General features: G+C 56.9%; 1 protein-coding gene across 19 annotated transcripts in view; it reads right to left on the bottom strand.

Annotated features, from left to right (window-relative positions):
• The window catches only part of NFASC (neurofascin), a 178,277-nt gene that overhangs the window by 26,590 nt on the left and 135,823 nt on the right, over positions 1–15,864 (bottom strand). For 12 of the 19 annotated variants that reach the window (XM_019432978.2, XM_019432959.2, XM_019433002.2 and 9 more), the window contains 14 exons: positions 15,469–15,612; positions 14,714–14,825; positions 13,794–13,960; positions 13,176–13,323; positions 11,778–11,902; positions 10,799–10,843; positions 9,493–9,594; positions 8,990–9,187; positions 8,103–8,173; positions 6,579–6,801; positions 4,475–4,590; positions 2,631–2,835; positions 1,352–1,474; positions 162–335 (listed from right to left, as the gene is read on the bottom strand). In XM_019432978.2, the coding sequence (XP_019288523.2) occupies positions 162–335; positions 1,352–1,474; positions 2,631–2,835; positions 4,475–4,590; positions 6,579–6,801; positions 8,103–8,173; positions 8,990–9,187; positions 9,493–9,594; positions 10,799–10,843; positions 11,778–11,902; positions 13,176–13,323; positions 13,794–13,960; positions 14,714–14,825; positions 15,469–15,612 (1,953 nt within the window). The remainder of the gene's footprint in view (positions 1–161; positions 336–1,351; positions 1,475–2,630; positions 2,836–4,474; positions 4,591–6,578; positions 6,802–8,102; positions 8,174–8,989; positions 9,188–9,492; positions 9,595–10,798; positions 10,844–11,777; positions 11,903–13,175; positions 13,324–13,793; positions 13,961–14,713; positions 14,826–15,468; positions 15,613–15,864) is intronic. The other 7 variants (XM_019432988.2, XM_019433089.2, XM_019433083.2 and 4 more) reach the window with 3 other exon arrangements.

Raw genomic sequence — 15,864 nt, forward strand, 5'->3', positions numbered from 1 at the left:
CTCTCAGTATATGAGACGGGCTCTCTTGTATCCTACTGGGGGCTGGAGGACCCGCTGCCCTGTTTTCTTTCCATCCCAGGAGGCTGTCAGGTCAGGGTGTTTCTCTAGGCATCTGAATTAGCTGGTACCTTTCATCCCCAAGGCCGCCGTAATGCACCTACCTTCGTTCGGGGGTGCTGGTGACTCCTCTGTGGCTGCTTCCCCAGAGCCCACCTGCGTCCTGGCACTGAGGGTAAAGCGGTAGCGCGACACGGGGTCTGCTCTTTGCATCGTGAACTTGGTCTGATTGGGAGAGAAGTTTTCCACTATCTGCTTTCCTAATTTGGTTCCATTAACTGGGGAGAGATAGGTAAGTGCAATTGAACTTCAGCAACATTGACCGTGGTGGGTTGTACAGTCTGCAGCTGGGAGGAGAAAGCCTTCCCGACTCTGCTGGAGAGGGCACATGTGGGACCTGCCCCGAAACCTTAATGACCCGGGGGGTAGGGGATTTGGGTTTAAGGGCAGAGCGGTGGGCGAGACCCCTCCGTCTCTCCCTCCGATGACACACCAGGGTTAATGCTTTTTCACTGATCTCATTATCTCCAGCTCACTGCAAAGTTATGTGGCTGATGCTGAAAGATTTAGTTTATAATCCCCAGGCCTTTTCAACAAGGACAAAACTTGAGTTCCTTTCTTCCTTTCAAACAGAACTAGGGCACAACCAACTAGAGCTTTTGATCATTAATGCCTCCTTTGTAAAAGGCCTATTCACTATACCTCAAAGGGGGACGGTCAGGTCCAGAGATCGATTCAGAACCGCACAGAAGCACACAGTTGGCTATTAAAATCGTCAACCGCACCACACCTGGCCCTCTGAGCTTCCCAATGCGGTACAACATCACCTACTTTAGAAGGCTTACAGCTTTTCAAATGTGATGACACCCCTGTCCTTGCATGGTGACACTGAGCTCTTAAGGTCAGGTCTTCCCTACTCAGGCTCTTGACGGAGTCGCTCTATATACAGCTGCCTTAACATAAATGACACCTTGTTTGGTGTCCCCAAGGGTCATGTGGATTCCCTTGCATGTAGTCTGCCCCATCGGAGGAGGTCAAAACTGCCTCTCCTAGACTTACTGCTGGGTGTTGGAGACCCTAAGATCCCTGAGGGGCCGACTTGCACCCCTCATTAGACCAGGAGCTCCCTCGGTCTCGCCTGCCTCTCCTAATCCCATGGGGAACTTCTCCCAGGTGCCTCTATCCCTCTGCAGTGCCCTTTGCACCCATAGGCTTCCTGCCTCGATTCCTTCGTGAGTTGGTGAGAATGGGGTTTCCGATTCCCAGATTAAGAGAAAAAAAGGGCGGAACGTACAGGCCACGTATTTGAGAGTATATCCGATCAGGATCCCATTGGGGTGTTCTGGATGATCCCATTCCAGGTTGATTGTCTCCAGGTTGGGCTGCCGGACTCGGAAACGCCTGGGGGCACTGGGTACTTGGGGAAGGAGGAGAGGGCAGGGGAGATGAGGGGGAGGAGGGAGGCAGGATGAGGAAGCACACAAAAACAAAGCACAAGCATGAAGGTGTTGACCTCTGGGTAACCCCCAGGCAGGATAACTGTCACGCCGGAACCCATCAGAACCACAAGGGGGCCAAAGCCCACCGCCCCATCCAGGATGCTGCTTCCCCCAGTTTAGGACAAGCATGGCTCAGACTCGGTTTAAACGGGGAAGAAGTCAGTCGAGTTTTCCTTTAGCAACTACTGTGGATCCGGCACACGTCAGGCTCTGCTCCTGCAAAGATACCTTCCAGCTGGCAGGGGACCAACCACAGCTGTTTGGCACAGAGGCTGTGGTTCCTAGGCTTCAGACAAGGATGCTCACCGCTGGGTGCCAGCAGCAGGCAGGCTCCGAGCCGGCAATGCGGGGTGCACGGGTGAGGAGAAAGAAACCCAAGATGGGATCCACGGACAGGGCACCAGGAGCGGGAGGGACGCGGAGAGGCCGAAGATGAAGAGAAAATGAGGGGCTGGGACAGATAGGAATAAAGAAAACAAGAGAGAAGAACGAAGAAGGAGGAAGAGAAGAAAAATGGGGGGAAAGCAGTTAAAAGGGAGGGGGAGAAATGGAAGAGGGCAAAGCAAATGCCCAGCCGATAAGCTTCGCAGGCATCTGCCTCCCAGGAGCAGGCGGACCGTGAACCAGCATCAGGGCGCCCCCTGCGGGGCCACTGTGCACACAGACCAGCTATCCCGATGGAAACTTCTGGATTTACAGTGCCGAGAGAGCTCTGAAGGTCCTGGGTGCTTCCGGCGGTCAGGGTGACCGTGCTTCGGCCTCTGGAGGTGGGGGTAGCCCAGGCTCCCCCAGCACCTTTGCGGGGGTCAGTCTACCAGCCTGTCTGGAATGCGGTCAGCAGACGGCACAGCTCTTCTCTTGAGACACAATGTCCTGTCAGGGCAGGCCACCCTGGAGGTGCTGGCGTGCTGTGGGAATGGCAAGAGCCGCTCGGCTCGCGGGACATCAGCTTCTCGGGGTCGTGCAGAGGTCGCCTTGTAATGTCCGGCCAAGTCACTTGGGGGCTGCTCCAGGCCCGCCTGGACGTGCTACCCTGGTCCTGCCCCACCCCGAAGAGCTGTGGGTCACACCTACCTCCTTCCGGGGTGGTGAATTCCTTGGTTTCACTGCGAGGCCCATCGCCTCTCCCATTGACCACAACCATCTCCAGCTTGTAGTTACTGTAGGGGAAGAGGCGGGACACCACGCCACGGGGGCGGTCACCGGGGAAGCTGGCTTGCTGCCTCTTCTGAGACACCCACAGGTTCTTCAACAAGCTGCTCTCCCTCCAGTAGTAGGCCTTCGGGACAGAGGCAGGCCGGTGAGGGGACGGTCAGGTGGAGCGGGTTAGTTGTTAGTGCCGATGGTAGTGACCGGTCTTCCCTTTGCTTGCCACGGGCTCCGAATCCCGAATGCCCTCATCAGTCCCCCTAGGGCTGGGGGAGCGGCCTTAGAAGCCCTGTTCATCAGCCACCAGCGAGTAAGAGTTGATGCGAAACAAGAAATGGGTGTTTCGGGCTCAATCGTTTTCTGAGCCACATCGCCTCTCTGGGTTAAGCAGGTTGGCCAAAGTTACTGATGGCGATGGTCCATCATGAGACTTATTTCCAAGCTGGGAACAAGTTGCTCAGGGAGTCCATGCCGGAACCACAAATATGAGCCCAGGGTCCCGGCATGGAAAGCTCTCTTCTGTGCTCAAAGACCACATCACCTTGAGTTGGATTAGTATGGTTTAGATCGGCAGGAAGCAGAAGTTGAAAAGTAACAGGTTACCCCCAGAAGTCTGAATACGAGAGCTGATTTAATCCTTTGAAGCCAAACATTTTCTTTTAATATTGTTTGAAGACCTTTAGAATGGGATAGACACGTGTCCAAGTCAGGGGACGCCAGGCTGTTAAGAGCTTGGACGGGATGGCCTTCAGAAGGTGGTAAGTGTTATAAGTAGAGTCGAGAGAGTTTGGGACACAAGGAACAGTTAGCAGTAGGTAAGAAGGCCCAGGTCAGGCTGCCACACCAGCGTCACTTGGGCCTCCAATGGCAAAGGAAGGAGGAAATCCACACTTAAGAAGGGGGCCCAATGGGAGCTTAGCCAAGAAAGCTTCCAGGCAAGTAGGTAAAGAGTGCAAGTCAAATGCTGGGGAAGAGCTCATTGAAGTGTATATATCCTCTTGCCTCCTTCCCCTACCTACCAAATTCATGTCCGCAGAAGAGACTGATTCCCTCCATTCTGCCCCCAGTTGTCCAGCAGCCAACTCTCAATGACCTCTAAGTCACAGAACGTGAACTGTCCCATGCCTACAGCCTCCTTCACTTCCCAGGCAACTTTTAAATAAAGTAAGGGAGAGCCTGGCAGAGCCTGGGTCTTCTCTCCCATTTCCATACCTCGGCCTACCCTAAGAGGAGAGACCAGTGAGCAGAAATTGCCCACAGGCAGGGAGACCAGGAGAAGCCGAGGGCCTTCATAATCCATAATCCCGAGTTGGCTGAGGCAACAGGGAAGGTCTTTGGTGGCTCTCCCTGTTAGCTGGGGTTTCATGAAAGCAGGCTGGGTGAGGCAAGCAGCCCAGCGGGGGCCATTCGGAGAGGGGAGGAGTGTAGCTTAGGGGTGCCTCAACACTGCTCCTAAGATACATGTGTGCCTGCTCACACATGTACGAGAAGCGTAACGTGCTACGCAGGGCCAACCCCGACCCACCACCCTTCCCGTGATTTTCTGCCGAGCAGAACCGTCAGCACATTTCTTGCAGGCCACACCTGGTAATTTTTTCCTGGGTGTATTTTTGAACCGCTAACACTAGACATCATCTTCGTGAATCAACTCTGGATCTAAAAACTATCCCTAGGACCCCTTCCAAGGATCTCATGGCCCGCGTCTGCTACCCCCTTGCCCTGGTTAGCAAGCTGGGTGGTTAGGCGGGGCTGAGAGCGGGTTTCCTCACTCGGTACTCTCTGAGTTGGCCCTGCACCGTGTCGGGATAGACGCGGTTCCACTGAAGGCTGATGGCTGTGCTGTTCAGGACTCGGATTTTAACGTCAGTGGGCGCAGCCCTGGGATCTGCAATGTGTTGGGACAGAGAACTGGTTATACAAGCGGGGCTGCCCCCTGGACTCTAGGGTCCCCTCGGACTTGTTCTCTGCCGGCCTGTGCCTCCACCCCACTCTAGACTGGGTACTCCATGAGGGCAGGGGCTATGACTGCTCCATGAGGCTGCACTTGCGGGAGTGGGGGAAAGGCCAGGGCAAAAGGGTGGCCATCCTGGTGGGAGGGATCTACTTACATGTTTAGAAGGCAATTATTTGCTACTCTCAGATGCTGGGAGCCCCCATTTGCCCCTTCATCCCATGTGCTACCCTTCCCCACCCTGCTCTGTGTCCCAGCAGGCTACCCTCTCCGGACCGTGTCAGCTGGTCCCCTTGTTCCCAGGCTTCTGGAAGGGTTTGTTCAATAGGAGAGCTCAATAGGAGACCCCAGGGCAGGAGGAGAGGGAGGGTGGGTACCTAGTCCCCTGCCTGCCTCTCTGCGGGGCTCAGGTTGACGGTGGTGTACTTTTCTATCCAAGGGCAGTCCTGGTTGTGGGGACTCACCTGTCCCCTGACCCTTCAAGGCTCAGAGTGTTATACTGGGGTTCCACTGTTGCTAGCCCAGCGGGCAGCGTGGTTCCTGAACCCTGTCCTCACATTAGAGACAGTCCCCTTTGAGTGACATTTGTTTCCTACCAGGACCCTGCAGGAGACATCACCCATAGACGAAGATGCCCTAACCTAGTTCAGGACGGGATTCTGACCCTTGAGTACCTGAAGAAGACGACCCACCCCTCCCTCATGACTGATTCTTGCCTCCATTTTCTGCACTGTGCTGCCAAAGCTGTTCTGCCCCCGCCCCCCCCCCCCCCCCCGCACCTCCTCCAGCAGAGCACAGCCCTCAGGGGTGGGCAGGTGCAATGGAAACTGTGGGCAGGTCCATGAAGTTCACGACTAGACCCTGCTTAGTCCATACTCACCAGCCAGTAGTTCCTGCCAGTGTCCTGTCTGGAAGTGTCTGCCACCACAAAGACGAGGAGCAGGATGGACAGAGAGCCTGCTGATACCCTCCACTTATTCCCAAGTGGGTCCAGGAAAGTGGGGCCCGGGGCCCAACCCTCACTTCTTTCCATCTGACTGCGACACACAACACTGGCTCGACTCTTGACCCCAGTATTGGCCCTTGCAACTCCCCAAGACTCTCCTCTTCCCTTCCTTCTGGTCACCCCGTCCACCTACGTGATCTTTTCTGGGATCAGACGCAGACCCACGAGGGCATGGATCGCCCTGACTGGGAGGGGCGCCACCAACCCCCCTGCTTTGCTCAGCAGCCTACTGAATTGACGTGCTGTGGACAAGGAGGCCACTGCTGTCTTAAAAGCCAGGCATATACTTCCATGTACATGCCCAGAAACTTGTTGGTTCACTGAGGCTAGCCTCCAAAGAACTTCTCTTTGTAAGCCACACTGGGGATGCCAGCAGGTGGCTGGTCTGGATCATTCCAGACTAAGCCTCTGGAGACCGTCTGCATTTCTTGAGGTCTCCCCTGGGGAGCCAAGAAGGAGTCTGGCCTGGGGCCCTGCTTCCTGCAGAGGAGTCTAATTATGGCTCTTTGGGAGGGAGAGTCCCGAAGTCCTGGCACTAGCAAGGCTTGGCAGTAAGGTAGATTCGAAGGCCCGGCTTCTATTTTCCAGCTTGACATCTGCTATCGTGTAATAATGGCAAGGTTGTTCCCTCGCAAGGCCTCAGGGTTCACATCCATAAAATGGGAGCATTGGACCACGTGATGATGTTCAAGAATTCTAACTAGCATTTGTGTGATGACATTTCTGCTCCTGACATTTACAAGGGGCCTGTTGCCCGAGTTCACCATAGGGGATTTCTCTTTCCGGGGAACCGACTGTCCTCCCAGGATGTTCTCGGAAGGCCCCATGACCCGCCCTGAGGTTCCTGGTCTGTGAGGCTGGCCTTGCGCAGCCAGGCTGGGAGGGTCCTTGCTAGCGGATGAGGGAGGGTACTCACAATCTTCCCCGGAGTAGCCGATGACAGTGTCTGGCTCAGGGCCCTTCCCAAAGTCATTTTCAGCCTGGACCCGGATCTCATAGGGTACGTAGACAGGCGTCTGCCCCACCACGTAGCGGGAGCCCCACACCGTGACGTTGTTCCACGTCTCTCGGGTTTCTCTCCGCCGCCACTTGATGATGTAGCGCAGATTGGGGCCAAAGGCAGAGGTGGCATTCATGGGCTGAGCGGGGAGAAATTGAAGGCAAGGGTGGAGCCCAGACCCGCCCACAGCCTGCGCCCTCCTTCTGTGCCGGGCACTCTGCCCCCATCTGCACAGCACTGGCTCCCTCGCAGCCCTGGGAGGGTGTGCCACCCCCACACTGAGTCCCCAACAGCCAGAGTCCTATGAATTCAGCTGCATGTAGATTTTCTGTGACAGGCTTCGCCCAAGACCTAGTCACTCTGACTCCCAGAGCCACCCGCATCTCCAAGTGCACAGGGAGCCAAAGTTGTAGTTTCAACAGGACTCTCCTGTGACGGATCAGTAAGAACAAAACAAGGAAACAACATGATACTCTCTAAAGTCGGAGAGGGATGAGTTGTGGTTTAGCCACAGCATGCCTGCTGCCACTGGACTCAAAATTCCAGAACTGACTTGGGTTCTACCAAATCCATGTGTGACCATCCTGTCGTTCCCGGCAGCTAACGGTGGGTGCGACACTCTTCTCTGTTCCCTGAGGGCATGGTCCAGGAATCGGTCCCCTGGGAGCCCACACTACAGAGCTGTAGACCAAGAGCCAGTCCTTGCAAGGTCCTGAAGATGAGCCCAGTGTCTTGAATCTGGGCTCAGCCCAGCTGCCAGGGCTGCTGTGAGGCCGAGCCCTCAGAACGATGGGGACGGCCGTCATCCCCAACGCTGTATCTCCCTGCTTCTGTTACTCATGGTGGCAGCACAGAAATGTTAATATTTCAATGGCTGAACGTGCACCTCGCAGACTTGGAAGTGCAAAAGTCATTTGGAGACCACGTATCCCAATTTTGGTTGGGAAAATATAGTCGGTGAGCCAAAATGAAGATGGGATTTTTTTCAACCCTGGCCTGGAGGGAAGCTTTTATTTCATCTAGTTCATTCCTGGACCAAAAGGAAGCCTGCACTGAAAGAACCTCGGATACTGGTCTTCCTTCTACCCCCAACCAGCTCCAGTGGGAGGGCCCCAGAACAGGCCAAAGCTAGGTATACACGTTTAGGCTAAATCTTTTCTAGAATCCAACCTAAACCCCTCCTTCTTCTAGAGAGTAGTCCATTTTATGTCTGCTGGTACTCTCTCTGATTTTGCCAGACGAGCTGTCTATGTTCCTTGGTCACCCCTGCTCCTTCCTCCTGTCTTAAATCTTGCTTTTAGACATGCTCCTGTTTGCTTTCTGGATGTCCGGTGCAGAGAGTGGCCTTGGGTTCGCAGGGGTGTCGAGAGCAAGGGCTTCCAGGTGCTCAAGGCCAAGAGAGCAGGCCCATCAAGACGGGGGACTGGGAGGGACCCTTACCGTCCACGTGATCTCCATGTTGTTCTTTCTGGTCCCTTCTCCCTTCACGTCGGCGGGATTGGACTCAGGGGCTGGAACCCAAATGGATGCAAAGTTCAAGTCCAATTCGCTTCACCAGAGCACAGTGAGCCACCAAACTCTCTCCCTCCCACCCGACCCGTCCCTTCTGTGTTCTGTCTTTTCTCAGCATCTCTCCACGCTCTAGCCCACAGGTAACTGAACTCGCTCCGCTGTTTTCTCATGTGTATGACGTGCCTTCCTAGCTAAGACTTAACCCCCTGCCCCTACAAGCAGCATTAATTTCTTTTGAATTTTAATCCCTCGCCAGACGACATTTATCATAAGGCTTTCCATACTTTGGATGGTCCAGACAGCTAACTCAATGTGGATTATCCCCTTCGTGGATTATCTACTAAGTTTAATACCAGACTGGTTTATCCCCGGCATTTAACATTTTGGGGGAGCAGCCCCATGCTCAATGAGCTGGTGTGTTTTCAGAAATCTAAACACGACCCCAAGTGGGATAGGAAAAGAAATCTGACATAACACCGGATTATGTATTTCTACTGCAAATCTCTGCCCTTGCACTTCCCTTTAAGGCAGATCACCAAGAATTATTAAGGATGTTAGTAATAATAAGACATCACAGCCAACATTTGCTGTGTGCTCACTAGATGCCAGGCATCATGGGAAGTACCCAAACCGCATTTTCAAACGAAAGCCCCGTGAGGGAGGAGGTGCCGCTATTCCCCCGATGAAGAGGTCGAACCTCGGAAACGTCATATAACCCGCCCACGTTCGTTCCTGCGGCCAGAAACTGGGGGAACTCCGTTTGACCTCAGGGCACCTGGTTTCAGCACCCGGTCCGTCCGCCCTCGGGTACTCACGCGCCCCGCTGGTTCGGTAGCGCTCGGAGGGGAGGCTGGGGTGGCTGCTGCCCACCTCGTTGATGGCAATGACCCGGAACTGGTAGTTGACGTATGGGGACAGCTGGAGGACGGCGGAGTTGACGCTGCCCGGGAACTTGGAATGGTCATGCCAGACCCCCGGCTGGAACTGGTCCTCTTCGAACTGGACGACGTAGTCTGAGGGGGCAAGGAAGACGGCGCTGTTTGGGAGCTGAGCTAGCAGAGTTCTTCTGCCAAGTACTCCCTCGTGGTTTCCGCTAGTCTCTATCATCTCCCTTGGGTGGGCAAAGGCACGCACAGGTTCCTCCCAAGACACCGAAAGGGGAACCGAGGCCTCCGTGTGCTCTGGGAACAGCCCAGGGCACGTGTCAAGTGGAACAGAAGCAGGACCAGAGACCCGGTCAAAGCCTCCGGCTGCTACCAGAGACCAGGCTGCCATCCCTCCCTCGCTTCTGGATCAGAGCGCGGGGCCCCTGGCTGACCTGTGATGGGGCTGTTGTTATCGTCCCCCGGGATCCACGTCAGCCTCACGCTCCTCTCGGCCAGGTCGGTGAGCTCCAGGTCCCGGGGTCGGTCCGGCCGTCCTGGCAGTAGAGGAAGAACACAGCACGCAGGACTCCCCAGTTAGAGGCGTCCCGTCCTTGTGCTGGCCCCAGCCCTGGACACTGTCCTATGACAGGTCCCTGATGGGCTGTGGTCACCGCCAGCAGGAATCGACCCTGGCCTGCCCCATTCCCTCAGGGGGCCGAGGTAGAACAAAGAGGAGACTCCAAATTCCACCCCCACCCCAAAAGCATCAAAGGATGTAGGGTACAGAGAGAACTGGGACCGACCTATCCCATTTCTGTGGATACTCTTAGGTGCAAGTGTTTGGCAAATGCTGCCCTTTTCACGAGACCCATGCTTGTGACCCTTGGGAAAGCTGGCGAGGAAGTGTGGGGTTTTGTCTCCTTTTCTCTGGATAATTACCTTCTACTCTGCCAAGGCTTTGAGGGGGCAGGGGTCTGGGAGGGTGTCTGGAGTGCTGAGTGAGGCAGACCGGTTAGGCGCAGGGGAGGGACAAAGGCAGAGGACCGGGCCAGGGAGGAGACAGGGACTTAGCCTAGAAGTTTCAGTGGTGGACAGCAGGACAGAAACGTCCCGCAAACATCCAAACAGGGGTGGGGGAGGCACCTTTGGGGGCTCCAGTCTCACCGGATTTCCTCAGTGGGTGTGAGGGCCATCCTGGCCCGGGGGTAAAGCTACCTCACCCCGGACCGGTGTGGTACGCATGCCGTTTCCCCACCCTGGCTCCTCGACCCAGTTATTTCTAGATTCTGGCTGGTTGCTGGGAGGATCCGGAAGGTGAGTCACCCGAGCCCACGTTCGTGTTTGTGTGCACACGTGTAAATGCAGAGTGTGAATAGGTACATAGCAGCCGATGTGGAGAGGCCGCGAACGAGATGGGCCTACAGAGAACTTGAAGCGGGTGAGCCTTCCCGACAGCAGCCTACACGCTTCTGCGGCCAGAGCTGTGGGGACAGAACGGGCCACCACCGGGAAGCGGTGAGCGTGGCCACAAGTAGGGGATGGGGTGGAACAGCAGCCTCACCTGCGAAAAGCGTGGGAAGCCCAGAGTAGGGCTGCGGCGGGGCTGGGAGGTGCGGGCGGGACCCTGGGAAGTGGGGAGCGTTACCCACTTGCCTACGCACCGCACAGCCTGTCCTGTAGCACCTTCCTCCTCGGGCTCCACCCTCCCCGCTACCTAGAGAAGGTTCTGGCGAGGGTCCCGTGATTAGTACGAATTACCTTTGGGCAGGGCAGCCAAACGGTTAGTTGGAGTGGCCTGATCAGCTGCAAAGGTAAGACGGGTTATCCAGGTTAGCAGGTTATCCAGGGTTACAGGTGTTCCAGAAGGATGGGAATAGGCGGCCGAGGCTTGAACAGCTGCCCCGGGCTGAGGTGTTCAAGGCACAGCTTCACCTGCCCTTCCACGGAGACCCCCCCCCCACCATGTCTTATAGAGGTCGTCTTGTTTCTTCCACGGCTGGCGTGGGGGCAGGGGGACTCGTCTCCTTCCCATCCCAGTGCCACCGTGTGCCTAGAACCACCGTCCCGGCAGCTGTGTACCACCACCGCAGAAGAGGCAGGGTGTACCAACAGCAGGGGCAATGGGACACCCACAAAGAGGACAGAGGTGATGAGGCGACACCAGGGGATGTGCCTCCCTGGATGGGAAAGGCTACCTTCCTCTGGGGTTAGGATGGCTTAGTATTTACAGTCTGGCCCGGACACAGGGCAGGACGTGATGGAATCATTTTGCTAAGTGCACCGCGTCCTGTGAAATCCCCTCAAGAAACCGGAGGTGGGAGGGGGAGGGAGGCTGGCAGAGGGCGTTCCCAGAATAAAGTCAAAATTCAGTCTCGCTTCAACGATGGACTGTTTTCACTGGCGTAGCGGTAGAGAGGCAGCTGTGAAGTCGGTAAAAATGATCACGAGAAGAACCCCCTGTCCACCTTCCCTCTCTCGCTCAGGAACCCTTCAGCTGAGGATTTGGGCGAGTTAATGGTTCCACTCAGGAGGTACGGTGTCCAGCCCAGCACGTTCTGAAAGGAGCAGCTTCCTAACCCTCAGATCAAATGGCAGGAGACCACCGTGCCTGACCAGCCCGCTGACCACAGGCAGGGCCCTGGGAGCCGTCCAAGGCCCACAGCTTCTCTGGCCTCGGGAAGGGGTGGCGGGGGGCGGGGGGGCGGGGGTCAGAGCGCGTGTGAGCGGTGGCAGTTACCTAGCACAGTAAGGTAGGCCTTGGCCAAGTCTTGGTCCAGCTCAGTGCTGGCAACGCACGTGTAACTCCCCTGGTCTCGCTCAGCCACACCAAAGATGGTCAGGGAGTCGTCCTCCTTCTTCATCCTGCAAGGGCACCAGGGAGGGGTCGGGAGGAGGGCGAGCGGGCAGACAGTGGGGGGCTGGGGGGAGCCCCGGGCACTGTCTGCTTTCTCCCTGGAGCGGGGGGGGTGGCAAGTCAGAGAGGGGAGCGTCACAGGCCGGCCTGGGCAGCCACAGCCCCTCCCAGGCGACAGGAGGCCCCCCTCTCAATGCTGCGAGAGAGGCACGGTCCTCACTGTCACCTGGCGCCCTGAGGTGCCTGACGGAGGGGGAAGGGGAAGTGGGTGAAGCGGGAGCGGCCCTGACCCATGTTCCTTGCGCTCGAATGCCCCAGTGGCCATATCGTCTGTGTCTTTCCTGTGCTGCGCTCCCCTCCCAAATTAGGACACAGTTAGGTCCACGCCTCAACAGGCGGGCTGGTATCCCTCCTCTTCCCCTACTTCTGGCTCTCACTTCAGCCCAGGCCAGTCTCGCACCAGGCTCAGGCCAGGCGCCCTGGGCTCCTCTGAGCTCTCTCCTGCTGAGGGAGGGGGGCACCACGGAGCAGGGTGGGCTGGTGGAGCTCTGAGTATCCACTGAGTGCACGGATGCCTGCGCCCGTCTGCAGGGTACACCCCTGGAGGAGCGAGATGATCGTGGAAACCGCTGTTCCCCACGCGCGACCTCAGGGCTCTGCACAAACACCCCCGGGGATGTTAGAGGGTACAACAAAGAGCCCCGTGGAGGAAGGCTTGGACCAGCCATTCCCAACATGGACTGCACATTAGAGACCCCCGTGGGGACTTTTAGACACTATCAATGCTTCCCCTTCCCCTACATCACTTAAATCTGGACGCGGGAGGCTGGGGTGGTCTGGTAAGAGTCCAAGTTGCCTATGGGCTCGGACGCCCCACGGGCGCTCTGGTGGCCGGCGACTCGGGCTTGCCCTGCCCTCTGCTGGAGAACAGGGGTACTGCAAGCAGGTCTGAGGACGTTGCCGCCAGCCTTGCCGAGACTTGCAGGGAGGAGGAGAGCATAGGGAGGAGGAAAAGGGGGGAGGAGAGAGTGGAAGAGAGGAGGGAAGAGAGAAAGGAGTGGGAAAAGGAGGAGAGGGAGAAGGAAGAGGAGGGGAGAGGCAGAGAGCTGGGGGGAGAGGGAGAGAGGGACCCGGGGTTGGGGAGTCACTAATGCTGCCACGCCCCTCTGCACGCACGACACAGGTTCCCTGTCCCTGGGTTCCTCAGTGCGTCGCCAAGAGCAAGGGGGAAGGAAACGGTCCCAGACTCGTGGCAGGGAGAGAGAGGGAAGGAGCAGAAACCTGTTTCCGATGTAAAGGGGCTCGTCATCCTTCAGCCAGGAGACCGTGAGCTTCAGGGAGGGGTCGTGCTTCACCCGACACTCCAGCTGCACCGTGGTGCCCCTTTTGGCGACCTGGTCCTCGGGCATTCGGTAGATCCTGGTGGGGTCTGTGGAGAAGCCGAGGGAGGTCGTCACTGGCATGGCCTCTGCCCACCACCCCACGTGGCCTCACCGTGTGACGCGCGTGACCTCAAGGTTAGACCGACCACGGAAGGTGGCAGAAGGTCACATTCAGTTATATGAATGAGTGATTCCAAGTAGTAAACAATCCCCAAGTCCTTTCTGTCTGGCTTGGGAATAGATGATGCACTTTCTGGGGTGTAGTGGGGTGTTGGTGGGGTCTCGGGCTTCCCTCTTTAATTCCACATGGACCAGGCTGAGAATGGCTCCGTGTTCCCAGCACCCAGGCCAGCTGGAAACCCTCGAGGACACACAGACGCACAGGGAGGGTCCCATCAGGGATCAGACATTACGTGTGGTGCATTTTCAAAGGGAACAGCGCACGGGAATCGCTTTGCGGTGATGGCTTCCTCGCCTGCCCCCACACCGCCCTCTACCTACCAACCCTCTCCTTTACCTTTGACCTCCAGGCGGACCTGGTTTTCAGCTTTGCCCAGGATGTTGGTGGCGACGCAGGTGTAGATGCCTTGGTCCTCTTTGCGGATCATCTTGATTTCCAGGCTGCCGTTCTCATAGACATGGTAGTTGCCACCATCCAGGTTGCTGCCTTGCCCGTTCTTAAACCTCACAACAGAGCAGCACAACACGAAGCATACTGAGAGGACTGGCCCAAGGGAGTGGGGTGGCAACCTCTCGAGAGGCTGTGCGGGCAGCCTGGAGCCTGAGCCCCGCAGGGTCCACCTCCAACCACTGGGCGACCCTGGCAAGTTTTCTTCTCTGCACAATAAAGGAGGGCACCTGGGTGGCTCAGTTGGTTAAGTGTCCAACTTTTATTTTTTTTAACGTCAATTTATTTTTGAGAGACAGAGACAGAGCATGAGTGGGAGAGGGGCAGAGACAGAGGGAGACACAGAATCGGAAGCAGGCTCCAGGCTCCGAGCTGTCAGCACAGAGCCCGATGCGGGGCTTGAACTCACGGATCATAAAAATCATGATCTGAGCCGAAGTCGGACGCCTAACTGACTGAGCCACCCAGGCGCCCCAAGTGTCTGACTCTTGATTTCGGCTCAGGTCATGATCTCATGGTTCACGAGTTTGAGCCTTGCATCGGGCTCTGTGCTATCAGCAGAGCCTGCTTGGGATTTTCTTTCTCTCTCCCTCTGCTCCTCCCCCACTCTCACTCTCTCTCTCTCTCTGTCTCCAAAACTAACTAAATAAAAAATAAACGAGGGGGCTGACCTCAGTGATCTGCCAACTTCCTCCTGGCTTCCACCCTTTAAGGTTCCCAGGTCTTACTGAATACCTAATGTGGACCTGATGGGAACGGGCACCATAAGACAGGACCCCAGGGGGGACGCCTGGTCTCCTAGAACTTACCATCGGAGTGTGGGGATGGGAGACCCAAAGAACGGGCAGTCCAGCCGTGTCCGGTTATACAGGATCACCCTAATGAGCTGGTTCCGGGGTGACAGCATCCGAGGGGGCACGTCTGCAAGTCCCGGAGAATGGGTCTTGGCTGGGGCGGCCAGCTTTTCCAGCTACCAGCCCCCCAGTTCTTCTAGGTGCCTCGGTGGCATAGCAGCTCTCCAATCCCCAACATCCCTTCCCCCGTCAAACCTCCTCCTTTAAGAAGCCTCTCAGGGTTGGGTGAGGAAGGAGGAGGGTCACCCATCTACCCTCAGCCTATGCTACATCTAGTCCGGCTTCTGCAAAGGGCCTCCCCAGATTATCCAGCAGGTTCTATAACTCCCCCTCCACAACCCCAAGGCATCTCCCGGTCGCCTCTGCCCTCTCCCTGCTCTGGGAGGGACACCAACGGATTCAGAACCATTTCCTACCCCCAGGACACTGAGAACGCAGGCAGAACTGGCCTGGATAGTGGAAGGGGTGAGACAGGTCCCTCCCCGTCATCTGGAGGGGGGAAAGGGCCCCAAACCGACTTCTAACAGGGAACTAATTGTCCACACATCCAGATCCATGGGTCCGACGTCCCTCATCCTCCCCAGAAAATTCATCTTCAGTGTCCATGCTTCCCCCATCCCGCCGCTCTCTTACCCCACCCAGCCTGGCTGACCTCTGGAGAAGAACACCCAGGGAGGCTGCACTGAGGGCGAGCGGAGGGGTGCACTCACCCAGCACACTGACGAAGGCGTTGGCCAGCAGGTAGCCGTGCTCGTTGGACGTGTTGCACTGGTACACAGCCCTGCTGCTGATCTGGGTGTCCCGGAAGATGATGGTGTCCCCAGCCACCTCGCGGTTTGGGTTGGGTGGTGCCGCTTCAGATAGGAAAGACGGTCCACGTGAGCAACAGGAGGGGCAGGGTGGAGGGCACTTGGGGCTCTGGCCAGGGCCCCCTAGGACGACCGGGGTGCTGTGGAAGAAGCACCAGAAGTCCCGGCTTCCGGCTCGACTGCTGCCTAGCTGTGTGACTTTGGGCCCATCATAAACCCACTGGGGTTTGTCCCTCAGTCTGTCCCATGGGACTGTGAATCCCTGCTCCTCCTATTCCGCAGCTGGGCAGACGTGGT

This window comes from Panthera pardus, unplaced genomic scaffold (assembly GCF_024362965.1).
Source record: "Panthera pardus isolate Hobbes unplaced genomic scaffold, ASM2436296v1 HiC_scaffold_21, whole genome shotgun sequence".
NCBI classification, from domain to species: domain Eukaryota; kingdom Metazoa; phylum Chordata; class Mammalia; order Carnivora; family Felidae; genus Panthera; species Panthera pardus.